Source organism: Microplitis demolitor, chromosome 6 (genome assembly GCF_026212275.2).
Source record: "Microplitis demolitor isolate Queensland-Clemson2020A chromosome 6, iyMicDemo2.1a, whole genome shotgun sequence".
Taxonomy (NCBI): Eukaryota; Metazoa; Arthropoda; class Insecta; order Hymenoptera; family Braconidae; genus Microplitis; species Microplitis demolitor.
In genome coordinates this window covers 6,700,878-6,728,843 of record NC_068550.1, presented here as the reverse complement: position 1 = coordinate 6,728,843, position 27,966 = coordinate 6,700,878, and the positions used below count along the sequence as shown (strand labels likewise).

The window sequence follows — 27,966 nt, the reverse complement described above, 5'->3', positions numbered from 1 at the left end:
GCGAGGTTTCAAATTTTTATGGATTTCCCATATTGATGACGATTATTTATTTTGGGACTTCGAGTGTTTTTTTTTTGTACTTCATTATATTGTCATTGTTTGCTGAATTTAAAGATGAAATTATAGTAAATTATTTAAGTTTTGGTGCTTGGTTTTCGATAATGATTTTTGGATTTATAGTATTAACGGCATATGTTACGAAAACTATTGAGCAAGTAATGAATTACATTTCTTTGATTACGTTGTTTATATCATCGGTAAATTAACTATTGTCTTTTCATTAGAGTGAAAGGACAGCGCGTACTGTCCATTTACTATTGGATCGGTGTACCATGGATAGAAAAATTCAAAAAAATGTAAGATGAGTTTTTTTCAATTAATTTATTTCGTTAATTCGATTGCTAGCGTTGTTTTTTTCGTTAAAATTACAGCTAGTAAGATTTTCACGTGACCTTCTTCATCAGAAAATAGAATTCAGCGCTGCTGGTATTGTATCATTAGATGGTTCTCTTCTACAGTCGGTATGTCAATAGTATATCCAGGAAAATATAATTTAGAGCTATGTTGATCTACGCAGATCTGAAATGTAAAATAGGATCACCGATAATTTCGGTAGATCGTCAATAATTTTTGACCTGTAGTGATCTCAAACGATCCCAGCAGATTTTTCGAGATTTCACATCAGTGTCATTGACTCCATTAAAGTCTACGCAAATGAACAAGTCATAAACACAATTTTCTTTTGTATGAGGGCTACAAAAGTTGCCAGATCTCCAACGATTTCTACGTATTTCTACAAACTTTGAAACTATGAAATTTACCTCACTATTCATAGATCTGCTTGAAATATCGTAGATCTAATTTTTAGAACAATCAATTCTCCGTAGACCTACAGTAGATCTAAATTGTTTTTCTTTGGAATTTTATGCCATGGGTGTAACATGAACACTATCTGACATATTTATGTATTCAAATTTTCAGATGTTCGGTACGATTGTGACTTATCTTATAATTCTTATACAATTTCGACTCAAGTAAAAAAATGTAATCTTATTAACATGGTAAATAAAGTTGTAACAAAAGTAGTTCATAAACTATTACTTTATTGTTCACAAAATTTCGACAAACTGATAGATCCTATAATGTATTGTGCAAATAAAAACACCTTCAATTTTATTAAATTTTCGTTTTATAAAATTTATTTTTTGTACAATACAAAATTTAATTAGCTTACGCTGTAGCACAGTTCTTAGAAAAATTTTCGCGAAGATTGACAGACTCAGCTTCAATTTTTTGAGGATCTTCTATATGCAGATCACAGAGACTAACTTCTGGCTTTCCATCAGAGATGCGTCCTCCAACAACAGCAACTTGGCCACGATCAAGTGGAAGACCACACAATCCTTCGTATGGATTAGTAATTAAATATTTAAGTTTGAGTGCTTCTTCTGCTGCAGCATTGGCCTAAAAAAATATTCACTTTAAAATAAGTATTCTTGCACTAACTATTTTCTATACAATTCAATTATTAATTACTCTGTAAGTTTCTAGGACATCAACGTAGTACATTTTTCTTATCGGTTCTGGCGTTTTTTCAGTATTTGTAACCTTTATTTTAATAACTGAAAATAAAATTATAATTTTTTAATTTATCAAAACTATTTATCTGAATATATATGCATATATTTTATAAATACCAAAGTCAGAACTACAAAACAAATCTTGAAGTGGAAAGCCAACACAACTGCATCCATTTGTGTAATCAATTGTCAATGAACCCAAAATAAATAATATCAAGAATCGTTTCATCTAAAAATTATAAAAGTATATATACATTGAAAATTGTATTATTTTGTATCATAATTTTTCTTACTTTCAATGATTTAACAAATTTCAACAGATAATTTCTTATATGAAGATTTCATGAAGTCAGTACAAATTAATTTCGAATACTGATCACTATTGGACATAACGTCTTTATATAATGTCTCCATTCATTCATATTCATAATAATTTTTATTTTTTTGACTTTTTGTTTACTCATTTTAATCATGAAATGTTGGAAGACATGAGGTCATATGAGGTCAATGTTATATAGATAAAAATAAATTTAGGTGTGTCGAAAAACAACATTATTTACAATTTTTTTTTTTTGGGCATTAAATTAAAGCTTTAGAAAGCTTGAATTCAAGTTTTAGAAGTAGCTCATCGCGACTTTTGATTTCCCGTTTAAATAACATGGGAAAAAAAATTTTTTTAGTTTTGAATTTTTTAGCTCAGCAATAGCCCATTGTACAGATAAGCCCAGGATATCATTTATAGGAAATTTAACGCTCTACAAAAAACGTATCTTGTCATTTTTTGATAAATCCATCTGTTGAAAAGTTATTGGAGCTCGAATTCGAGTTTTACTAAATTTCTAGATCTAAATCTTTTTACATTTCCGGTGAAACTATCAGACTTATCATTGAATGCCACAGGGTCTTTTTGGTAGACAATTTTATTTTCACAAATTATCTTTGATACAGTTTTTTCGGGTTCCGCATAATTTTCTAGTTATTTTCATTTTAATGTCAAGTTCTTCAAATCAATTACAACACTTTTGTTTTAAGAGTTTGTTTTGGTGACAATCGAATTAAGTTCAATATAAAAAATACCGTTTTCAAGTTTGAAAACACCAATGTAGTCAAAGGTATTGTCAAGTTGAAAATACTGAAAATTACGTTTTCGAGCTTTTTGAGCTTGAAAACAGCGGGAAGTTTGGGTTTCTGCTCCGCAAGATCAACCGATATACAAATTTTTATTTTTTATATTTATATGTATAAGATATTGCTTTAATATATAAAATATTTACAAATATTTGATAATAGCTCTTAGTGACCATGTTTTCTGGTTTACAAAATTTGTTTGAAACTTCTAACTACAATAAATGATTTTTGATGATAAAAGTTTTTGTTTGCTCACTCGGGAATAAATAATTTAGGTCTAAGTTACTTCTAGCAAATTTTAAATCCAGGTTGATTTACATAATAAAGTTGATATTAAAGGCTGAATTATTTATCAAGCACTTTAATTATCAAACTGACAGACCATCTACTTGTTTAATAAATTATACTCGGCATAAATTAGTTTCATAAATATTAAATATATGACAACAACAAGCAATCAACTTTAATGTAATTGAATTAGAGAAAAAAATGAGTGTACAGTAATAATCGATTTCTTTAAAATGCTTTTCATTATTGTAATGAAAATTGTTAAGGGATAACAATAGGATCTCACGATTCAAAATTTTTTTAAGATAATGAATAACGATAAATTGAAACAAATTTTATTTTCTAATCATAATATTAAATTTGATCATAATTACAATTCATTATATCATCGTATTATAGTAATAATTCAATATAATATTTTTAAAATTGTCGGATTGTCGCCATGGGCAGCAAGTGGATTATTAAATTTTGATCATAACAGTAATTTACATACTAAAAATAATGATTTTAAAATCCAGACTTCTATTAACGGAACGTTTTACAACACAGCATTAACATTGGTATTTTTTTCATATATTGTATGGTCATTTAATGAACTAATACCTGAAAGAAATCTCAAATCAATTATAACTACAACAGTTGGAAAAAATTTACATATTTTAGGAACAATAACTACAAGTTTTATATGGGTTATTTATGCTACACGTCAAAAAATAATTATAAATATTGTTAAAAAGTTAATAAGTGTCGACATAATATTACGTAAATGTAAATTTCATGAATTTAAGAATAATTACATTATTTACTTGATATTATTTGGTAATTGTTTTATGACAAGTTGTTTGATAATAGTGGTTTTTTATGCTTATGAACCGATATTAGTACCAATAAGATTCATTCCTGGTTTGATAAATAGCTGGGTTCTGATGCAATACTCATTGCTGCTAGATGTTATTAATAAAAAATTTGAAACTATTCAGTTAATTATTTTGAAATTCGGAAATGTAAACACTGATATTGAATTACAAACGCTGTTTGTTACAAAAGTACCTCTGCGGGGATCGATTGAATGGGATATTGATAATATGACTAGGGTTCATCAGAAATTGTGTGAAATTTGCGGCGAGGTTTCAAATTTTTATGGATTTCCCATATTGATGACGATTATTTATTTTGGGACTTCGAGTGTTTTTTTTTTATACTTCATTATATTGTCATTGTTTGCTGAATTTAAAGATGAAATTATAGTAAATTATTTAAGTGTTGGTACTTGGTTTTCGATAATGATTTTTGGATTTATAATAATAACTGCATATGTTACGAAAACTATTGAGCAAGTAATGAATTACATTTCTTTGATTACGTTGTTTATATCATCGGTAAATTAACTATTGTCTTTTCATTAGAGTGAAAGAACAGCGCGTACTGTCCATTTACTATTGGATCGGTGTATCATGGATAGAAAAATTCAAAAAAATGTAAGATGAGTTTTTTTCAATTAATTTTTTTTGTTAATCCGATTGCTAGCTTTGTTTTTTTCGTTTAAATCACAGCTAGTAAGATTTTCACGTGACCTTCTTCATCAGAAAATAGAATTCAGCGCTGCTGGTATTGTATCATTAGATGGTTCTCTTCTACAGTCGGTATGTCAATAGTATATCCAGGAAAAAAATAATTTAGATCTATGTAGATCTACGCAGAGCTGAAATGTGAATAGGATCTCTGATAATTTCGGTAGGTCGTCAATGATTTTAGACCTACGGTGACCTCAAACGACTTCTATCGATCTCAGCAGGTCTTCCAAGGTTTCACAAAATCACAATCAGAGATCTACTTAGACTTACGGAGATCTACGCAAAACAAGTCCTAAACTGAATTTTGTTTTTTATTAAAGCTTTGAAAGCCGACGATCTCCAGCGATTTCGGTAATTTTTGACAAATCTTCGTAGATCTCGTGGAAGAAAAATCCCTGGTAACTATCAAATTTACCTTGATATCTGTAGATCTGCTTGAAGTATCGTAGATCTAATTTTTAGAACAATCAATTCTCCGTAGACCTACAGTAGATCTAAATTGTTTTTCTTTGGAATTTTATGCCATGGGTGTAACATGATCACTATCTGACATATTTAATGTATTTATATTTTCAGATGTTCGGTACGATTGTGACTTATCTTATAATTCTTATACAATTTCGACTCAAGTAAAAAAATGTAATCTTATCAACATGGTAAATAAAGTTGTAACAAAAGTAGTTCATAATCTATTACTTTATTGTTCAAAAAATTTCTACAAACTGATAGATCCTATGTTGTATTGCAAATTAAAAAATCTTCAATTTTTTTAAATTTTTGTTGCAACCAATCTTGCGGTATAAAATTTATTTTTTGTACAATACAAAATTTAATTAGCTTACGCTGTAGCACAATTTTTAGAAAAATTTTCACGAAGATTGACAGATTCAGCTTCAATTTTTTGAGGATCTTCTATATGCAGATCACAGAGACTAATTTCTGGCTTTCCATCAGAGATGCGTCCTCCAACAACAGCAACTTGGCCACGATCAAGTGGAAGACCACACAATCCTTCGTATGGATTAGTAATTAAATATTTAAGTTTCAGTGCTTCTTCTGCTGCAGCATTGGCCTAAAAAAATATTCACTTTAAAATAAATATTCTTGCACTAACTATTTTCTATACAATTCAATTATTAATTACTCTGTAAGTTTCTAGGACATCAACGTAGTACATTTTTCTTATCGGTTCTGGCGTTTTTTCAGTATTTGTAACCTTTATTTTAATAACTGAAAATAAAATTATAATTTTTTAATTTATCAAAACTATTTATCTGAATATGTATGCATATATTTTATAAATACCAAAGTCAGAACTACAAAACAAATCTTGAAGTGGAAAGCCAGCACAACTGCATCCATTTGTGTAATCAATTGTCAATGAACCCAAAATAAATAATATCAAGAATCGTTTCATCTAAAAATTATAAAAATATATATACGTTGAAAATTCTATTATTTCGTATTATTATTTTTCTTACTTTTAATGATTTAAAAATCTACAACAGACAATATCTTTCTTAAAGATTTTATGAAGTCAATACAGACTAACTTCAAATAATGATCATTATTCGAAATAACATCTTTATATACCGTCTCCGATCATTCATATTCATGATAACTTTTATTTATTTATGTTTTTATATAAATTCTAATCGTGAGATGTGGGAAGACTTGAGGTCAATGTTAATTGTATATATACATTTGTTAATGTTACATAAAATATGATTATTGGAATATAATGAAAATGATTTTTTTCTTAGAATATTTGTTGTCAGAACCTCATCAATAAGGAAATAATTATGTAATAAATACTTAAGTATTATATGACGTAAATAAATAATGAAATTATATATATTTGCTGAATACATATTTTGTGGTGTGCTTCAGACTCCAGACTACGAAACCGACTGCTATTGCAATTATTACATAATTATTACGAGCTAATAAATATAAAGAAAAACCCCAGATGTGATTACAAATAAGTCTTTAATAATGTGAATACATATTAAAAATATCATTGAGCTGATACTTTTAGGTAATTTATCAAATACTGCTTCAATATATACGAAATTTAGAAATATTAGGTAATAGCTTTTAACGACAATGTTTCATGTTATACAAAAGTTTTTTTGTAACTTTTAATTACAGATGATTTGTGATGTCAAAAATTTTTGTTTGTTTACCCAAGAAAAAATAATTTAGATCTATACGATACTTCTAGCGTATCTACGGAGATCAGAAAGGTCTAATTGTTGCAAGAGCTTTTTTTTTTGAAGAGGTCGATTATTTGTGGAAATTTACGGAAATCGCCGGAGATCTTTGGCGACCTCCGTATCCCTAATTAGAAAAATTGATCTTTATAATTTGTCGATTCGCATAAATCAAAATATATCTCCATTGATATTAATGTGTAATCTTTGAAGATTGGTTCAATCAGTAGAGATCTTTGGAGATCACCATAGATTTAAAATTATTGACGGTTCACTGAAATCATTAATGATCTCGTAAGATCTATTTCAAATTTTAAATCCACGTTGATTCACATAGATCTAAATTATTTTTTCCCAAGCAAAGTCAAGATAATTTATTTAATAACAACAGCCATATCCTGTTTACAACATTCAGTAGTCGAATTTATTATTCTACCAAATTTCGGAGTTTATTGTTTACTTTTTTTACAGAAAAAAAAATTTAATTAGCTTACGATGCCGTGCAATTTTTGGGAAAGTTTTCTCGAAGGTTAACATATTCAGCTTCCTTTTTTTCGGAATTTTCTACATGCAAATCACAGATAATAACATCCAATATTTCATCTCTTATGTCACCTCCAACAATAGCTACGCGATCGTTCCGAAGGTCAAGACCTCAGATTCCATCAAAAGAATTAGTTATCAAAAGATTAGTTTGAAGTGTTTTTTTTTGCTTCATTAGGTGTAAACTCGCTCTCTTGAAATGGGACTAACACGCAAAAAAAAGCAGGAAATATTATAGCTTCATCTATTCACCCGACAATTCTAATTAAAATGCGGAAACATTTGAACAAATTCTGTAAAAATGAATGTTTAATATAACTATTTTATAAAATACAATCTTCAGCCCTAAGTTTTACAATTTAAGACCTACTTCAGACTAAACTTTTAGTACAGTCCTGGAATTATCATTTTTTCCTTTTTTCTAGTCCAATGTATCGTCAATTAACATAGAAACCAGTCAATCAAAAAATTAATGCATACAAATTTAATAAAATATTGTTCTCAATTAAATATAGAAAAATAACAGCTATATAGAAAAAAAAACAATCGTGTCAATTAAAAAAATGATAAAATTAGATAATATACTTCAAAAATGCTGATAAGAAACGATCGAAATATTTGTAGTTAAAAAATTATCAATACTTGTAATTAAATTGATACTGAGATATCTAATATATATTTTCTATTGTTTAATTTAATTTTATTTTTTTGGGTTGAACGCCTCGAATGGTGATTAGTTTTCAATAATTTTTAGTGAAAAACAATTGATTTTTTGTAGTGAAAACTTTTTTCAGCTCAGAGACTGGTAAGTTAATTTATTGAATATAATTACTGACCGTACTGTGATTATAAAGTATCATTTCACTCGATTTTATAAATTTTTAATTACATTTAACACTTTTAAGCTGTAAATTTAAAATTTAAATAAATTAATTTCGAAATCAAGGCCGCAAATAAATATTTCTTGAAGCAAGAAATTTTTTTTCCAACCCAAAAATTTTTTTTAGTCCCAAGAAAATTTTCTCTACTCCTAAAAAAATTATTTTTTCCAATTTATAATGCAAAAAATTTATTGAGACAATTGAAAATTTTTTGCGACAAGGAAATCCTTTCTTTTTTCACTGAAATAATGAAACTGTTGCTACAACAGGGCACCACTCTGTAACAGATATGACTTGCCTTGTAGCTGCAACAGGAAAGCCCCATAGAATTTACAAGATCACCCTATTGCAGTCACAAAAATAGTCTTGAATTCGTAATAAGTTGAGACAATGTGAATTGTCTTCGTCGTTCTCAGCCTTGCGGTTCCCACTTTTCTCCGTCTTGTTGCCGCCCGAATTTAATACGTCATAGTGCCATGGTCACATGACTTAATTTTCACGTCGATAAGGGTGAAGTAGGGACAGAGTCAGAGGCAAGTCCCAGACCCTCAACTGTCGGTCAATGACTTCGATCCTGGATCAATTAGCGTACATACATTCTTATATTAATTATTCAGTATTAATTCCGGCAATTCACTTGCAAAAACCTAATTTTAATTCGGGCAATTAACTTGCGATATTCTGTACATTATTGACAATTATCTTGCAAATATTTTATTGCTTAGTTATTAATTATTATAAATAAAGTTAGTTTAAGTAACTATCACTGTACGTACTGGCGAGATACTCGTAATATAAAGTTATACTGTGCTACACATCTCTCTACATTACATCCTGCGCTTGCATTTTCTTGTAAGAAATTTTTTTTATTATAATTGGCAATAAACTTGCACATATTGTTAATCATTCATTTTACCTACTATTTGTTCATCCTATTCATATCCTATTTTACTGGTAAGATCCTTTAACACTTTAATAAAAGTATCATTAATTAAGTAAGAATTGATAAGTTCGTCAACAATAAGAAATCCATTGATAAGTCATATAAGCCGTGAAGTAAGTTAGTGAGTTTTACATACGTTGTCGTGTTTGAATAAGTGCGGGTCTTTGCTTTGCAAGAACCTCAGCCCACTGTTCTGTGACAGAAAAATAAGAATTTGTTAGAGGCTGGCCTAAGCCAGGGTTCAATCCGCGAATTCTGGTGGCTGCTGGTTAAAATCGCGAAGAGAAAAAGCGATTTGTCTCAAAGTATGATAGTGGAAATTACTGGCATTAATTTTCCAGAAAGTGGCTATGAGAATGAATGAGTTCTTTGAGAAAGTAGACTATAATCAAGCATAAGTCTTATTTATACAGCTGTAAACATCTTTCATTTTTTTTTAGCAAAGTGCTTTTTAATCAGAGTACATATAGTAAGCGGGTATTATATATATTCCAAGTAATCCAATCAAATTTTTGTATTAAATTTAAAAGACACTTTGATAATATTCCAGAACAAACCATGAATTATTCGAAATGTATATTTTTAATGATTTTTGTGAAGAGTATATTTGGCGTAATTTGGTCATTACCTGTAAGTGAATCATATGACAAAAATACTAATAATGAAGAATGGAGACTAAATATTGTACATACTAATGATATTCATGGGAGGTAAATGTTTTTTAAGTAATTTTAGTATTTACTCTCGAATATTATTTTTTTTATACATTATATAAAAAATATATATATGTTTGAAGATTTGAAGAAACATCAGGTGGAGAAGCAGCATTACCCTGCGAAGGACATATAGGCGGTGATGGAACATGTTACGGTGGTTTCCCAAGAATTTCCACTCTTGTAAAACAAGAAAGGGAAAGAAGTAAAGCATCAAACATACCGATACTCTATCTCGATGCTGGTGATATTTTTGAAGGTTCAAAACTATTCAATAAGTATGAAGATATAATATCTTACCGACTATTCAATGCACTTGAACCAAATGCTACAGTAAGTATTTAAACGCTATTATATTTATAAAATATAAGATTGAAGCCTTGTGTTAGTAGCGCTAGCCAAAGATTTCTGCAGAAAATTCGATCGATGTTTCGAATATAATAAGCAAAATAATAGCCAATTTTAATTTTCTGTACTACTAAATATTCACAAATACATTATTTTAATGTTTTTTTTTTCTTATCTAGACATTAGGAAACCACGAATTCAATAAAGGAGTTGAAAAGTTAATTTCTTACATAGATAATTTGTCATTTCCAGTAGTGGCTTGCAATTTGGATTTAACCGAGGAACCATCGGTTAACCGGTCAAATTTGCATAAAAGTATTATTCTAGATGTAGATGGCCACAAAGTTGGAATAGTTGGATATACATATCCCGGAGCTAGAAAGTTAGGGCACATCAAATATTTGCCCGAAATAGAACCTATAAAAAATGAAATTTCAAAGCTAAAAAAACAAGGGGTTAAAATAATAATCGGTCTGAGTCACTCGGGTTACAAATTTGACCAAAACGTTGCCAAAATTGTTGACGATATAGATTTAATAGTAAGCGGTCACTCACACTCTTTATTGTCCAGCGATGTACCAGTTGGCACTCAAATTCTTTCGCAGATTGTAGAGGGTCCTTACCCGACAGTAATTAATAAAATGGAAAATGGGAAAAATCGAAGTGTTTACATAGTCCAGGCTTATGCTTACACAAAATATCTAGGAAACTTGTCGGTTGTTTTTGATGAACAAGGTGAAATTAAAAGTTTTGAGGGAAAACCTATTTTGCTGGATGACACAGTAAAACAAGATCCAATCCTTTTGAAGGAGTTCGAAAAATTTCCAGCAGATCCGATTAATTTGACCGTCATTGGCTACACAAGAGTTCCTTTGGAAGGTTACATGTACGCTTGCAGGAGGAGAGAATGCACTCTCGGAGATGTTGTTGCTGACGCTCTTGTTGAATACGTATGAATTTAAGAATATATACCCATTCATGAAAAATTTTGATTATATAAATATAATAATTATTTTTACAAAAATAGAATCTAAACCAAACTGAGAGTAATAAAGGTTGGACAGATGCTGCAATAGCTCTTGTAAATAGTGGATTACTTGCAGACGGTATGAGCAATGTTAGAAGAAATCCGGTAACTATAATAAACATTATAAATGAATGAGATAACGAAATATTTATAATCTTTTATTTTAATAGATCATTCAAGAAAATATTGATCTTTCAATAACATATAAAAATAAAATTTACAAAATGGAGTTAACTGGTAAAGACCTTCGTGACCGATTGGAATACAGTTTGCGTGAAATGGAAAACGACAAAATTTCGGAATTTTGGGGTGGATTTTTACAAGTCTCAGGAATGAGAGTCAATATTATTTATATTAAAATATATAGTTGTTATTTATAGGGATTTATAAGTGAATTTGATCGTCTAAAACTTAAAAAAATCTATTAATCTTTTAGGTAACATATGACTTGAGTAAACCTATTGGGTCAAGAGTAATTCCAGATTTGTTTTTTATTCGTTGCGCGGACTGCGTATTTCCACATTACGAAAAAGTTGTTGATGAAAAAATTTATATAGTACTTATGGATGGAAATCTTGCTGAGGGAGGATTCGATTCAGGTCATTGGACAAGTAAAGTTAATACCACACTAGGTAAATATGAGAGAGTCTTAACTATTTGCATGGAATAATATGACAATAATTTATAAAATTTCATACAATTTTTATATATTCATAGATGGTGAAGTTAAAGATGCACTTCGCTGGTACATAAATGCGCGAAGTCCAGTACACCCCGAATTAGGTGATAGAATTCACTATATTTTACCTTCAAAGAATTCGGCAAATCCGCCCTCTTGCTCGGGATACATATATTCCAATTTATTGAGCTGTACTGAAACGGAGGTTACAGCAGAAAAACAGGGACCAAAATCTATGTAAAATAAATCTATCAAAGCAGCTCAGAGCAACAAATCGAATTTACCAATATTAGAAATTGAATGTTCAGTTAAAAGTTAATTAAAACCAACCACACTAATCTACACCTTTTTTTTTTCTTAATAACTATCCCTGATTGCAAAGTATCCTTCTGACGATAATACGTTAGATAGCTGTGAGACCTATACGGTATCATTCTGAGCCCTGTCTAACGTCACGTGCGTTGCAAATTATGAGATATTTAAAATTTTTTATCATTCAAAAATAAATGATAAACAAACAACTTTGATTAAATAAAATAATTTATAAAGCTGATTCATTAGTTATAGTCTAAATAAATTTTAAATATAAATAATAATTTAGTTCTTTTTTTTTTTCATTAACTAATTTTTTTTTAACTACATATCGCATTTAAATTAAAAAACATCGACTACATACAATATTTGGATTTGGGGTTACGAGTATATATTTGATTACAAAAAACATAAAAAAACACTTATCAATAAATGTATCAAAATATTTATGAAGATTTTATTCTGTTAATTTATTAATTACCTGTTGGTCCATATTTCAACATCACAATTATTTTTTACACTTTTTTTTTTATTAAACATCTGCTAGCAACAATTATACAATATTCAACACAGTTGGCGCGAAAATGGATGTTCAATTATTTAGACTATGCTGTGTGAAATGACAACTACGGAAAGTCGTATTGGACTCACAACTACTAATAGAAAATACAGGAACGATACGATATTGTTATCATATCCATACCTATTATTGTGGTAACGATCTACAAGTTGCTATACTTGAGATCGTTCGAGCAGGTATATTTTGTTTTCGTATATTATATTGAAAAATATTTCGAGTTCGCACTAGGGTACAAGGTAATTATTCTTGAAGTTCTTGAAATCATAAATCGATCCCATTGATGACAATAACTTATAAGTAGAAATTTCGGTCAATAAAATATCAATTTTTTTTTTTTTTTTTTTTAAGCAAAGTACTTTCTAATCAGAGTAAATATAATAAGCGAATTATATATATTCTAAGTAATCCAATCGAATTTTTGTATTAAATTTAAAAGACACTTTAATAATATTCCAGAACAAACCATGGATTATTCGAAATGTATATTTTTAATGTTTATTGTGATTAGTATATTTGGTGTAATTTTGTTATTACCTGTAAGTGAATCATATGACAAAAATACTAATAATAAAGAATGGAGACTAAATATTGTACATACTAATGATATTCATGGGAGGTAAATGTTTTTTAAGTAATTTTAGTATTTACTCTCGAATATTATTTTTTTTATACATTATATAAATATATATATGTTTGAAGATTTGAAGAAACATCAGGTGGAGAAGCAGCATTACCCTGCGAAGGACATATAGGCGGTGATGGAACATGTTACGGTGGTTTCCCAAGAATTTCCACTCTTGTAAAACAAGAAAGGGAAAGAAGTAAAGCATCAAACATACCGATACTCTATCTCGATGCTGGTGATATTTTTGAAGGTTCAAAACTATTCAATAAGTATGAAGATATAATATCTTACCGACTATTCAATGCACTTGAACCAAATGCTACAGTAAGTATTTAAACGCTATTATATTTATTTATTGTGGTCCCAGTAAGAGAATGAACCTCGAGAATTGTCTCCACTACCAAACATTTATAAACTGCGCATGCGTAGAGAAAAGTGGGAGAACATTTAGTACATAAAAAATCCAGAGTGGAAGTAAAAACCGATGACACTCGAAGTCTATTCTCTTGTTGGGATGACAATATAAGATTGAAGTCTTGTGTAGCGCTAGCCAAAGGCTTCTGCGATAAATTCGATCGATGTTTTGAATTTAATATGCGAAGTCATAGACAATTTGAATTTTCTATATTATTAAATGCGCACAAATACATTATTTTAATAAATGCTTATTTTTTTATTATCTAGACATTAGGAAACCACGAATTCATAAGAGGAGTTGAAAAGTTAATTTCTTACATAGATAATTTGTCATTTCCGGTAGTGGCTTGCAATTTGGATTTAACCGAGGAACCATCGGTTAACCGGTCAAATTTGCATAAAAGTATTATTCTAGATGTAGATGGCCACAAAGTTGGAATAGTTGGATATACATATCCTGGAACTGAACAGATAGGGCACATCAAATTTTTGCCCGTAATAGAACCTATAAAAAATGAAATTTCAAAGCTAAAAAAACAAGGGGTTAAAATAATAATCGGTCTGAGTCACTCGGGTTACAAATTTGACCAAAACGTTGCCAAAGTTGTTGACGATATAGATTTAATAATAAGCGGTCACTCACACTCTTTATTGTCCAGCGATGTACCAGTTGGCACTCAAATCCTTTCGCAGATTGTAGAGGGTCCTTACCCGACAGTAATTAATAAAATGGAAAATGGGAAAAATCGAAGTGTTTACATAGTCCAGGCTTATGCTTACACAAAATATCTAGGAAACTTGTCGGTTGTTTTTGATGAACAGGGTGAAATTAAAAGTTTTGAGGGAAAACCTATTTTGCTGGATAACAAAGTAAAACAAGATCCAGTTTTTTTGAAGGAGTTTGATAAATTTCCAGCAGATCCGATTGATTTGACCGTCATTGGCTACACAAGAGTTCCTTTGGAAGGTTACATGTACGCTTGCAGGAGGAGAGAATGCACTCTCGGAGATGTTGTTGCTGACGCTCTTGTTGAATACGTATGAATTTAAGAATATATACCCATTCATGAAAAATTTTGATTATATAAATATAATAATTATTTTTACAAAAATAGAATCTAAACCAAACTGAGAGTAATAAAGGTTGGACAGATGCTGCAATAGCTCTTGTAAATAGTGGATTACTTGCAGACGGTATGAGCAATGTTAGAAGAAATCCGGTAACTATAATAAACATTATAAATGAATGAGATAACGAAATATTTATAATCTTTTATTTTAATAGATCATTCAAGAAAATATTGATCTTTCAATAACTCATAAAAATAAAATTTACAAAATGGAGTTGACTGGTAAAGACCTTCGTGACCGATTGGAATACAGTTTGCGTGAAATGGAAAACGACAAAATTTCAGAATTTTGGGGTGGATTTTTACAAGTCTCAGGAATTAGAGTCAATATTATTTATATTAAAATATATAGTTGTTATTTATAGGGATTTATAAGTGAACTTGATCGTCTAAAACTTGAAAAAATCTATTAATCTTTTAGGTAACATATGACTTGAGTAAACCTATTGGGTCAAGAGTAATTCCAGATTTGTTTTTTATTCGTTGCGCGGACTGCGTATTTCCACATTACGAAAAAGTTGTTGATGAAAAAATTTATATAGCACTTATGAATGAAAATCTTGCCGTGGGAGGATTCGATTTAGGTCATTGGCCAAGTAAAGTTAATACCACACTAGGTAAATATGAGAGAGTCTTAACTATTTGCATGGAATAATACGACAATAATTTATAAAATTTCATACAATTTTTATGTCTTCATAGATGGTGAAGTTAAAGATGCACTTCGCTGGTACATAAATGCGCGAAGTCCAGTACACCCCGAATTAGGTGATAGAATTCACTATATTTTACCTTCAAAGAATTCGGCAAATCCGCCCTCTTGCTCGGGATACATATATTCCAATTTATTGAGCTGTACTGAAACGGAGGTTACAGCAGAAAAACAGGGAACAAAATCTATGGAAGATAAATCTAATCAAAGCAGCTCAGAGCAACAAATCGAATTTACCAATATTAAAAATTGAATGTTTGGTATCGAAGTTTCTAAACAGGGCCGTTACTAAATTACTTACTATATTTAATATGATTTTAATACTTAAAAAATACTTATTTTCCAAATTTTCATAAATTTGACTTGTATACGTTTCAAATAACAAATTAACTTTTAAGTGTGGCACGAAAAGTGATGTAAAATAAAAATCTACAGATACATGTCCGCGACAAATTATCAGAAAAGAGAAATTAATCAGATAATTTTTTAACTTCCCGCTAAGGAAATTATTAATTTTAAAAAATCCGGGAAGTTATTGGTTTCACCCCGATTTTCGAAAGTTGAATTTTCATCAAATGTCGACGTTTTGAAGTCCTAGGAAGTTATTTTGACTATTTTCAGAAGGATGTCCGAGTGTCTGTATGTATGTATATGTGGGGAGGGGGGGGGGGGTAAATTCTTAATATCTTTTTAATGAACGGACCGATTCAAATGTTTGAGGTGGCAATCAAAAGAGTTTGTTGGCCGTCAACTTTTCTGAAATTTCAAATCGATCGATCAAATAGACTCTAAGATATGGAAGAAAAACAAAAAAAAATCAAATTTTCTTCATTTTTTTTTTAAATTTTTCAGAAATAGCTCTATCGATCAATTCCAAAATCTAATCAGCTCCAGAAATCAATAAAACGCGTCATGCCGTATCAACCACCTCAATCGGTTAATTCGTTCGTAAGATATGTGAGAGAAAGAAATGCTAAAAAACGGTTTTTTCCGAAAACAATGGCATACAATAGTATTTTTGAGCTCTTCGAGCTCGAGAAAATGTATTCACAACAATGTTTTCGAGCTCAAGGACCGGGAAATTTTAGGGCTGGCCCGCAGAGTCTACCGATAGACAGATTTTTTTACTATGTCCAAGCCCATTTATTCTAGCAATAAAAATTGAATTTGTAACGGATATCCAAACAATTGCTTATTTATTAATTCCAAAAATATATTTTTTTTTCGACCACATCGGAAAATAAATATTTTTATTTTTGTTCTCGGTATTTTTTTTAAAGTTATTCATGAAGCTAAAAAAATACAGCTTAAATAAAATACGATTTTATAACATGTAATAATTTACATAAGAAGTAACCCGCCGATTATTACTAAACAAAAATAAAAAACAATAATACTGCATTGTGGTAATACGATAAAAAAATATAAAATATTGTTATATTTCGGGATAAAAAAAAATATTATCCATCAATTGAATAAATACTGTGTATTTTAAGCATGGGCTTAGTGATAAGAAATAGATATATAAAAGTGAATTTTTACAATCTAGTGGTACTTGTAAACGAATTGGAATCAGTAATAACTTAATTCAACATTTGAGTAAGTAATTATTTAATTATAAAATATATTTTCTATGACTCGTGGAGATGTTCCCAACAATATATAAAAAAAAAAAAATTTTATTTGTGGATTAGAACTATTCCAATAATATTGTAGCATACTCAAGATTTTTAAAAAAATCAGTAGATTACTCCTAGTAATAGAAAAACTTTAAAAAATTTTATCATACTCGATGTGTTTAAAACACATATATTTTGTTTAATAATAAAAAAAATTTATTATGGACGTCCGGATGTTTGTGTATGTGGATGTGCCACGATGACGACCGAAATTTTTGACTTGTATTTGACTTCATTAATTTGATTTTGGCTACACTTAGTTTTTTTTTACTTCAGTATGACTTTTTTAACCTAAAAATTTAAGTCAAATTGAAGCCACGTTGACTTGGATTTGACTTAAATGACTTAAATTTAAGTCAGCTAAGTAAAATTCACGACGACGTGACTAATTAGACTTCGTTGGCGTAAATCGGTACTATTTGCGGCAATCCTACGGCATTTCATCGTAAAGTGAAGTATTTCATTGTGTTACGGTAGAAATGCCACAAACTTCGTTAAATTGTGGTAATTTACCCATTTCACCGTAAATTGCCATATTTTCACTGCAAATTTACGTATTTGCCGTATTCTACCGTAAAATGCGCAAATTTGCAGTAAAATACGGTAATTTACTGTAATTCAGATCCGCTAGCACAAAAAATAGAAACCAATCAGATAATTTTTTTTATAATTGACTAGGTCTATTTATTGTAGCTTGTCAAACCAAGACTTGTCACTTGAGTATTGGCTAAACCTTGTCCCAAGACTGGCGAACCAAGGCTTGTCACTTGAGTATTGGCTGAATCTTGGCACAAAACTGGCTAACCGAAGCTCGTCACTTAAACGTTGGATCTCGGACCAACCTTTGGAAGTCGAGCCTGGGTAGCTCAGTATTGTGCCAAGACCATCCCCGTTATCTGTTTTTTTTTTTCCTACAAGGGTAAGATCTATTTCAAATTTTAAATCTACGTCAATTCACATACATCTAAATTATTTTTTCCCAGGTAAAGGAGGTTAAGATCATTTATTTAATAACTGCCAGTCATATCCTGATTATAACATTCGGCACTTAAAATTTTATTCCTATCATATTTAAGAGTTTATAATTTATTTCTTGAACAACAAAAAATTTAATAAGCTTACGATGCCATACAATTTTTAGGAAAATTTTCTCGAAGATCAACATATACATCATCCGTAGGAATCATTTCCAACCCACAAATATTAATATAAGGTATTCCATCACTTGTGATGTGTCCTCCAACAATAACTACATCATCATTCCGAAGGTAACGACCACACATTCCATTAAATGGTTGAGTTTCTAAATATTTAAGCTCGAGTACTTTTTTTCCTTCATTAGTAGCCTGAAAAAAATTAATCATTAAATATCTACTTAAAAAAAAGCATTCCTACGCTAATTATTTTCTATAATAATTCAATTCTTGATTACTCTGTAAGTTTCTAATATATCAACATGATATCTATATCCTTCGAGCTCTCCTAATTTTTCAGTACTCGTAACTTGTACTTTAATAACTAAAAATAAAATTGTTATTTAAAAAATTATTTAAATCTATTTGTATACATATATTATTAATAAATACCAAAGTGAGATTGACAAAACAACTCTTGATTTAGAAAATAGCGACAACTGCATCCATTTGTAAATTCAACTATTAATAAACTCAAAAGAAATAACATGAAAAACCGTTGCATCTAAAAATTATAAAAATATATATAATTTGAGATTTATATTATATATTTTATTATTACTTTTCTTACTTTTAATGATTTGAAAATTTTCAACGAATAATTTTTTATATAAAGATTTTGTTAAATCAGTATCGATCAACTTTGATAAATGATAACGATTTGTAATAACATTTTCTTTATATATTTATTCCGTTTCTTCATATTAAAGATAATTTGTTTTTTATTCAATAAGTTATAATTGTGAAATGCATAAAAGTATTACCAGGTCAAATTCGCTGAATAGATTAAAATATATACATGTATATGATATCAATCTTATAATATCTATTTTATAAAAAAAATCATGAAAAATGATCTATTACTAAGAATATTTCCGATAAAACAACCAACAAAAAATAATATACATGATATAAAAATTTTAATTAAATTATGTAATTAAAAAGATGTATCATAAAATATTCAAAGCTTAATATCACGAAATTCTGTAATAATGAAAGTTTGATATAATTGATTATTATAATTATTATTTTAACTCCTTGTTTGCGTGCAGAAGGAGAGAATGCACACTCGGAGATGTTGTAGCTGATGCTCTTGTTGAATACGTATGAATTTAAGAAAATATACCCATTTATAAAAAATTTTAATTATATAAAAATAATAATGTTTTTTACAAAAATAGAATCTAAACCAAACTGAGAGTAATAAAGTTTGGACAGATGCTGCAATAGCTCTTGTAAATAGTGGATTACTTGCAGACGGTATAAGCAATGTCAGAAGAAATCCGGTAACTATAATAAATATTATAAATGAGTTAAATAATGAAACCTAGATTTCTATTGAAAAACTGTTTAAAATAATGAAACCATGAAGTTAGACTATTTAATATAGTTTAAAGCTTCATAACTTTTTTTCTGTTAATTTTCCGGAGAAAACATTCAACGGCTTTCTTGAAGAGAATTTATTTTCCTGCAATACTCTGTACTTCGATTTTCGAAAAAAAAAATTTTAAATACTTTTATGTATAAAAAACAAAAAAAATTTTTTTTACATGTAATTCAAATGAGAAAATTAATATTTGTTGAGTTCTCAGCAGGATTGAGCTTTCGAGCTACTTTCTTGGGAGGATTTTTCTAATACCTAAGACTAACTTTTAAGACCATAAGAAAAAAGTTTTTTTTTTTTAAACACCCTAATATATATATATATATATATATATATATATATATATATATATATATATTGTTAAGAACATCTCCACGAGTCATAGAAAATATATTTTATAATTAAATAATTACTTACTCAAATGTTGAATTAAGTTATTACTGATTCCAATTCGTTTACAAGTACCACTAGATTGTATAAATTCACTTTTATATACCTATTTCTTATCACTAAGCCCATGCTCAAAATACACAGTATTTATTCAATTGATGGATATTTTTTTTTATCCCAAAATATAACAATATTCTGTATTTTTTTATCGTATTACCACAATGCAATATTATGGTTTTTTATTTTTGTTTAGTAATAATCGACGGGTTACTTCTTATGTAAATTATTACATGTTATAAAATCGTATTTTATTTAAGCTGTATTTTTTTAGCTTCATGAATAACTTTAAAAAAAATACCGAGAACAAAAATAAAAATATTTATTTTCCGATGTGGTCGAAAAAAAAAATATATATTTTTAGAATTAATAAGTAAGCAATTGTTTGGATATTCGTGACAAATTCAATTTTTATTGCTAGAATAAATGGGCTTGGACATAAAAAAATTATCTGATTAATTTCTATTTCCTGATAGTCCTCTGCGGATATGTATCTGTAGCTATTTTTATTTTAAATCACTTTTTGCGCCACACTCGAAAGTTAATTTGTTATTAGAAACATACAATACTCAAATTTATAAAAATTAAAAAACTAAGTCATGTTCTAGTATCAAAATCATATTAAATAAAGGAAGTATCCGAATAATATGGGCCTGATTAAAAACTTCGTATGATGGATATTTAATTAAATTTTGACAGCAAATTAAACAAGTAGGGTAAGTGTGGGTATTACCGCGGGTGTATTACCGTAGATTTTTTTTTTAATTAAAGAAAAATCCAGCAATAAATTTAATATTTTAAGAATGTATTTAAGAAACAATCCGGTATAAAATGTAAGTACGGTAATTTGTTATAAATTATTAAAAACCGATTGATCGTTTGAAAAAAAAATATCATCAATTTCTTGCAGTTAATCAGCAACTGTAGATTCGAATAAAATGCTTTTAATTTGCTGCCGCGGTAATTGTCGCTAACTTTTGAAGCGTGTCAGTATTACCGTGGTTTCACTGTTATTACACGGTAATAGAAACATATACAGTCTAAGGGACAAGACAGTAATGAAAATGAGTGTACCCCTTGTATTAAACATTCAGAATTGAAAAAACTCAAACAAATTCTGAAAATACGAAAAAAAAAAAACAAAGTTAAAAAATTAATCGGTGAAGAAAAGACTGTAATTATAAACATAAATTTTATTATTAGTGGTAAAAATAACTCTGCTTACAAAATCCGATAGAGTCTTATAGCTGTGTGTGTAAGGCCTATACTTAACTATAGCACTTCTCATAGAACTCATTCATTTTTATAAAATCTCTATAGGAATTTATGAGAATCTATTGGATTCTATGAGATGTTTTAAACAGGGAAGTGGAAAGAGACAAAATTATTGCAGAGCTGTCAAGAAAATAAATAATAATGATATTGATTAAATCGTATATTCTTATATCACTCATAATATTATGGTAGGGAGGGCCACAATTTTTCCCGCGAAGGAACATAGGATAATATAATTTTATTAATTGACAAATAATATTTATATAAGTATTTATATATTTAAATAATATTTTACTAATTATTTGTATAAGATGAAAATATTAATCGATAATAGATAAAAGAACTTATAATAGCAATTCAATATACACAATTTGTTCAAGTTATACAATATTAAATTTTTGAATTTAGTTTAAATGAAATAATTAACGTTTTTTTTTTTCTTTCTTTTTTTTTTTTTTTTTTATTGGCTGGACAGTTTGAGAAAGTTGAAAAAATTGTTTCAGTGCTGCTTTATTTTTATTTATTTCTGCACAATACGCAGAATTAATATTTATGTACATAAATTGATGAAATAGAAATTAAATCAACACACCTATTTTTTTTTTTTTTTGTTTTTTCTTTTTTTTTGGATTATTAAAACTTACAATCGGAAAACATTATTCATAACACATTGTTATATTCATTATTTATATTAATAAGGGAGAAATAGCGATATTACGCCTTTATTTATAATTTATTATTTTTAAATACGGATTATTGCATAAAAAAATTATTTCATTAGAGTACATATTGAAACATGTTTTTTTAACACATCCATTGCATATACATTTATGTAATTAAATTAAATTAAATTAATAATTAAGGGTGCGCTAATAGTTATAATTATTTAATTGTACTTATAAATATAAAAAATAAATAATGATAAAATTTGAGATTCTGAATAAATTTAATAACTTAAATTATAAAATTTATATAAACTATTGAAATTATTTATCATTTAATTAAATACATATGTATGAATTTCTTTATATATGAGTAATTATTTAAGTGTAATTGATTATTTATATTAATGTCGTATTCGAATTTGAATTATTTATAAATTTGAACTATTCGCACACCCTCAATAACAATAATAATTATTAATATATTTAATAAAAATCTGTAAAACTCAAAAAAATAATAATTAGATAACCTTTGTAATATTATTGCAATTGATTACAATTTAAAATAAATTTATTTTCGATGTAATTAAAAAATAAATAATTAAATAGTAAACAAAAAAAAAAAATATATATATATATATATATATATACATATATATATATATTAATGTATATTTATATATACATGGTAGACTTTAATAATAATTAGATTATGAAATAACGAGCAAAATTTATTATTCGTTTGTGCTCTTAATTTAAAGTGTCGCGATTGATAAATATTATGGATATAAATTAAAAAAAAATTTATTTAAAAATTGTAAGACAATTAATTAATAATTATTACTTTTAAACAGATCTCAGCTTCCTGTTATCAATAATATTAAATGGAGTGAAATTGAGATACATTTTTTTTTTGTTTTTATTTTTTTTTTTTTTTTTTTTTTTTTAAGTAATTATGCAATAATGATGTCGAAGTTATTTTGTATTTTTTTTTAATTTTCAAATAATTTAAATAAATTATACGTCGACGACCATTTTCTTATGTATATCAGTATTGCCAACAACCTGAATGCATAAACAAATAATTAATCGACAAAGGAAAAATTGAATCCGTTTATTACATAATTAATTAATGGAAAGAATTTTTGTTTATGACATAGTTGGTTTATAATTATTGTATTAATTATTTATATATATGGTATTATATATATGATATTCCATGAAAAATCATCTAGACTCTGTAATTTTTCTTATTAAAAATCAGGATTAAATTCGGTTTAAAATCAATCAGTCGATTGGGAAAGCGCTCGAAGCGTTGTCGCGAACTCTGGTTGAGATTAAATCGATTTGAATCAGAGCCGTGTAAAAAAAAAATTTGTTTTAAAAAGATTTTAAAAAAGTTCGACATGTGAAATTTCTAAGCTTGAGACAGATTAGAACTTTTTTAATTTTGATAGTAAAAAACAAAATATAAGAGTAAATTTTGAGTCAAAAATGAAAGTTTTTAAAAGATATTTCTCAAAACGTATGTTTACTCCATTTTATCCTTGTTCATGAAAAGTTCGAAATTAAAGGTTTTTTAACTTTTTCGGAACGAGGGTAAAATGTAGTAAAAATATGTATTGAAAATATTATTTTTTTGACTTAAAATTCACTCATATAAAGTTCTAGATAAACTTTTTTTCTCACTATTAAAATTAAAAAAGTTCCACTCAAAGTTCTAATCTGTCTCAAGTTTAGAAGTTCATATATAAAACTTTTTTGAAATCTTTTTGGAACGAATTTTTTTTACACGGGGAGTTTTTAATTAAATTAAATGTTTCACGGTTTTAATAAATATTAAAAATAGCTTTTGCACACTTTAGATTATAAATATAATAACATTATATACAAAAACTATTTTAAAAAATTATTATAACACACAAAAAATTAAAACTCAAAAAGGATTAATTTCAAAGCCTTATATTAGGTGATTTATGATGGAATACCCGGTATATATATATAAATATATAAATAATTAATAAATAAATAAGTGATACGATGGTAACTAAAAACGAAAATCTTTCCAGAAGAATGAATGTTTTAATAAAATAATGAAATAACTTACCGAGCAAAACTCTTCAAAACTAATTTTTCCGTCTTCATCTTTATCGGCAAACAAAATTGTTTTATCGACAATCTGTTGAAGTTGAGTGTCTTTAAGGTTATTACCAACCATCATCTTAAGAACTTGAAATAATTCGCCGTTACTTATAAACCCATCATTATCCATGTCGTAAATTCGGAATGCGAATCTCAATTTACTTTCCTTATCACCCTACATAATTATTTAATCATAAGTATGTAGTATATTTTACTGATATCAATTAAGAGAAATCTTAAGCAGTACCCCCACCCATACTTTTCAAATATGGCCAATAATTTCTGTCATCACCGTATTTAATTGTTATTAATTAATTTTAAAAAAATTGAAGCATTTATTTAAAAAAAGACCACGCAGTTACAATTCCGCCAGGATAAAGATTAAAAAAAAAATTAATTACAGATATTTTAAATTTCCTCATTAACGAAATTTGTAAAATAGATTTTAACCTAAAAAATTTATAATTGCAGCCAACTAATGCTTTAATTTTTTTTAAATTAAGGCCATTCTTAGGCAGCCCCCCCTCCCCACTTTTAAAAAAATTTCAATGCCTTTCAACTGTCATCCCTATCCAAAAAATCCCATAGAATCTACTTAAATGAGACAAAAACCGCATAGAATCCTATAGACTGTATTGGTTTCTATGCGGTTTTTGCTGCATTTAAGTGGATTCTATAGGAATTTTTGGACAGGGATAAGCATATCAATATGTTATCAATTAATTAAAAAAAAAGGTAATGCATTAATTGAAGAAAGGACAACGTAGTCGCAATTTCACCGATACATAGAATTTAAAATTAAATTACTTACAATTGAGAGTAAAACGAAATTTGGAAAATTAACTTCAGTAAAATCTTCATGTTAATTTTATAGTTCGAATTTTCAAGTTTCGTAGACTAAGGGTGCATTCGGAAATACTCTAGCTCTAGCTCTAATCAAACATTGCCATATGGTGAGAGCGAAAGCTACAGCTAGAGCGTTTCCGAATGTACCCTAAAATTTACTCAACAAATTTCGTTCAATTCCTAATTGATAACAACTCCCTGCTTAAAAAATCTGATAGATTCTTATAGCTGTATGTGTAAGGCCTATATTTAACTATAGCACTTCTCATAGAACTCATTATCTCTTATAAAATCTCTATGGGAATATGAGAATCTATTGGAATCTATGAGATTTTCTAAACAGTGCTGCAATTTTTTAAAAAATTTTATAGTAGTCCCAACGAAAAAGTCGTCCTAAAATGGATAGTGGGGGTATAGGAAATACGTGCTAAGTAATAGTAGCGGGACGACTATACCTCGGTGAAATTACGACTACGTTGTCCGTTTTTCTTTTAGGGTTTTAATTTTTTGAAATTAATTAATAAAATTTGAATGCAGTTTTAACAGTTGAAAGTTATTACAAATTTTTAAAAAGTGGGGGACACTGTCAGAAAATGCCCTTAAATGATTAATAAAATTTAAATAGGTCATTACAGTTCAGTCACTAGATAAATTAAATAAAAGGGGAGGGGGATCGTTTAAGAATACCCTTGAAAAATTTAATAATTATATATTCCTTTAAAAAAACGAGTACACACGTGACCTAATTTTACATTTTCTGGGTTATGAAAAATCGATAAAAGTTATTACTTCAGTGCGTGACTATAAAAATTGATTTTTCATTCAACTCCAAGTGTTGGAAAATTATAATTTATTTTTTCTCTACGCTTACGACCCATCTAATCTCGTAAGAATTCAGCTCCGCATCAGTATAAACTTTCTATTATAATAAATATTTTTTTTTTTGTTTTTAAACAATTATTTAAAATTAAAATTTTTTTGAATATAGAAAAGTTCAAGACGGAGCAACGGTAAATTACTGGGTAATTTATTTTAATCGTTTTTAATTAATTAAAAACAAGAATAATCGATAATGAAATGAATAAAACTGATAATTATCTAATCGAATGAGTAAAAAAAAAAAAATGTATTACCTTGACACTGAATTGCGAGACACCTTGAATGAATTCTTTGAAATCTACTTCTCCATTACCATCAGCGTCAAAAATATCAATCACTCTTTGTACTAATGGATTTTGTTGTAATTCTGGTAATGACATAAACTCATCAATACTTAACGCTCCACTATTATCAAGATCTAATTTACGAAATCTCTTTCCTAATCTTCTTATTTCGTCGGCATCAACTAATAAAAAAAAAAAATATTTCATATTTTGTATAATTCTAAATAAATAAATAATTATTTTTATTACCCTGAAAGTTGCAAACAATTAACAAGACAATTTTTTAATTGTTTTTTTCAACAAACAAATTACAAAAAAAAAAAAAAAAAAAAAAACTAAAAATATGCACATGTAGAAAATTAAAACAACTTCAAGTGCAATTTTTGAAAAATACTTTTTTTTTGTAATTTATCGTTTTGAAAAATATCCAAAAATTATTGGACGTCGGCTAACTTCAGTATCATATATTTTTTATAAAAAAAAAAAAAAAAATAATAATAATAATGATAAATATAACCATACTTACAATTGGAACAAAGTTCCATAGGCAGAGAACTTTCATTTCCCTAAAATAAAAAAAAGTTTTTTAATAAAACAACCAAAATATGTAATAAAAAATCCGAATTATTGCAAATAGAAAAAAAAACTCATTTACAAAACACGAGATAATAATCAAATGGTTTAGTTCTGGTATTCAATCGATTGATGTCATATTATTATAAATATATATAAGTGAAAATAAACTAAATAATTTTAAAAAATATGTTAAATATAATTAAAGTTATATATTTACCATTTTATATAAATTATTCGAATGTTTACTAATCAGATGATATTTGGTAAAGTTGATGAAATTGATCAGTTACAGATATACATATATATTTATATATTTGTGTGTGTATATATGTCTACTATACATAAAAGTACCTATGCCAGGGCTAGTTGATTTTTTCAGCGCAGGCGCCAGTTATTAAATATAAAATCTATGTCTATATGTCAATACATGTGTACTTACATCACACACATGGACACTTATTGAACTAAACCACCAAAAATAGTATAGTGAGTTTATCCTTTTGACACTAGGTCCATCTTACAGCAAATTTTTAATTATTTAAAACATTTTCCTTGGTAATTTATGAGTTATCATCTAAAGATAGCATTAAAATATAACAAAATGTTCATTTAAAATAGTCCTGATTAAAAGAAACGATTTGCAATGTTAAATGACCATAAGAAGGGAGATTCAAAATATTCAAAAGCATTAGAAATTATTTATAAATTTTTTTCTCTAATTGTTTTAAAAATCATTTCTTTTAATAAGAGACTTAACAAAACATTAACAATTCAATGTTATCTTTTGAATAATGGAAAAAAGAAAAAAAGTCAACATTTAGTTAACATTATTGTACAACAAATTGACAGCATTAAAATGGCAACTTTTATTTATCCCCAAATAGTCATAATTTATCACATTATTTT

At 27.8% G+C, this 27,966-nt stretch overlaps 6 protein-coding genes across 9 annotated transcripts; 2 read left to right on the top strand and 4 right to left on the bottom strand.

Annotated features, from left to right (window-relative positions):
* Positions 1-1,122: 1,122 nt before the first annotated feature.
* On the bottom strand, positions 1,123-1,950 carry LOC103568806 (metalloproteinase inhibitor 3-like). The gene is made up of 4 exons (XM_008545780.3): positions 1,874-1,950; positions 1,698-1,809; positions 1,537-1,622; positions 1,123-1,464 (listed from the first exon to the last, which is right to left on the bottom strand). The coding sequence occupies exons 2-4, from the start codon at positions 1,807-1,809 to the stop codon at positions 1,231-1,233; spliced, it is 432 nt and encodes a 143-aa protein (XP_008544002.1). The 5' UTR covers positions 1,874-1,950; the 3' UTR covers positions 1,123-1,230.
* Positions 1,951-5,251: 3,301 nt separating this feature from the next.
* LOC103579886 (metalloproteinase inhibitor 3) lies at positions 5,252-12,812 on the bottom strand. 2 transcript variants are annotated; one of them, XM_053739814.1, is made up of 4 exons: positions 12,711-12,812; positions 5,876-5,987; positions 5,715-5,800; positions 5,252-5,642 (listed from the first exon to the last, which is right to left on the bottom strand). In XM_053739814.1, exons 1-4 carry the CDS (start codon positions 12,720-12,722, stop codon positions 5,409-5,411), a joined length of 444 nt encoding a protein of 147 aa, XP_053595789.1. In that variant the 5' UTR covers positions 12,723-12,812; the 3' UTR covers positions 5,252-5,408. The 2 variants fall into 2 exon arrangements, with proteins under 2 accessions (XP_053595789.1, XP_008559675.1); XM_008561453.3 differs by lacking the exon at positions 12,711-12,812 and adding an exon at positions 6,052-6,128.
* On the top strand, positions 8,001-12,470 carry LOC103579884 (protein 5NUC-like). 3 transcript variants are annotated; one of them, XM_008561452.3, is made up of 9 exons: positions 8,001-8,131; positions 9,701-9,860; positions 9,947-10,196; positions 10,391-10,750; positions 10,817-11,161; positions 11,239-11,343; positions 11,409-11,576; positions 11,675-11,870; positions 11,956-12,470. In XM_008561452.3, the coding sequence occupies exons 2-9, from the start codon at positions 9,709-9,711 to the stop codon at positions 12,156-12,158; spliced, it is 1,779 nt and encodes a 592-aa protein (XP_008559674.3). In that variant the 5' UTR covers positions 8,001-8,131; positions 9,701-9,708; the 3' UTR covers positions 12,159-12,470. The 3 variants fall into 3 exon arrangements, with proteins under 3 accessions (XP_008559674.3, XP_053595788.1, XP_008559672.3); XM_053739813.1 differs by adding an exon at positions 9,591-9,619 and having other exon boundaries at positions 10,391-11,161; XM_008561450.3 differs by having other exon boundaries at positions 10,391-11,161.
* A 170-nt stretch (positions 12,813-12,982) lies between the features above and the next one.
* Positions 12,983-16,190, top strand: LOC103579883 (protein 5NUC). The gene is made up of 8 exons (XM_008561449.3): positions 12,983-13,045; positions 13,266-13,425; positions 13,509-13,758; positions 14,119-14,889; positions 14,967-15,071; positions 15,137-15,304; positions 15,403-15,598; positions 15,684-16,190. The coding sequence occupies exons 2-8, from the start codon at positions 13,274-13,276 to the stop codon at positions 15,944-15,946; spliced, it is 1,905 nt and encodes a 634-aa protein (XP_008559671.3). The 5' UTR covers positions 12,983-13,045; positions 13,266-13,273; the 3' UTR covers positions 15,947-16,190.
* A 2,166-nt stretch (positions 16,191-18,356) lies between these two features.
* LOC103579882 (metalloproteinase inhibitor 3) lies at positions 18,357-19,200 on the bottom strand. The gene is made up of 4 exons (XM_008561448.3): positions 19,137-19,200; positions 18,959-19,070; positions 18,805-18,890; positions 18,357-18,718 (listed from the first exon to the last, which is right to left on the bottom strand). Exons 2-4 carry the CDS (start codon positions 19,068-19,070, stop codon positions 18,491-18,493), a joined length of 426 nt encoding a protein of 141 aa, XP_008559670.1. The 5' UTR covers positions 19,137-19,200; the 3' UTR covers positions 18,357-18,490.
* Positions 19,201-23,026: 3,826 nt separating this feature from the next.
* On the bottom strand, positions 23,027-27,449 carry LOC103579881 (calcineurin subunit B type 2). The gene is made up of 5 exons (XM_008561447.3): positions 27,278-27,449; positions 27,011-27,050; positions 26,455-26,666; positions 24,441-24,650; positions 23,027-23,398 (listed from the first exon to the last, which is right to left on the bottom strand). The coding sequence occupies exons 1-5, from the start codon at positions 27,278-27,280 to the stop codon at positions 23,351-23,353; spliced, it is 513 nt and encodes a 170-aa protein (XP_008559669.1). The 5' UTR covers positions 27,281-27,449; the 3' UTR covers positions 23,027-23,350.
* Positions 27,450-27,966: the final 517 nt, after the last annotated feature.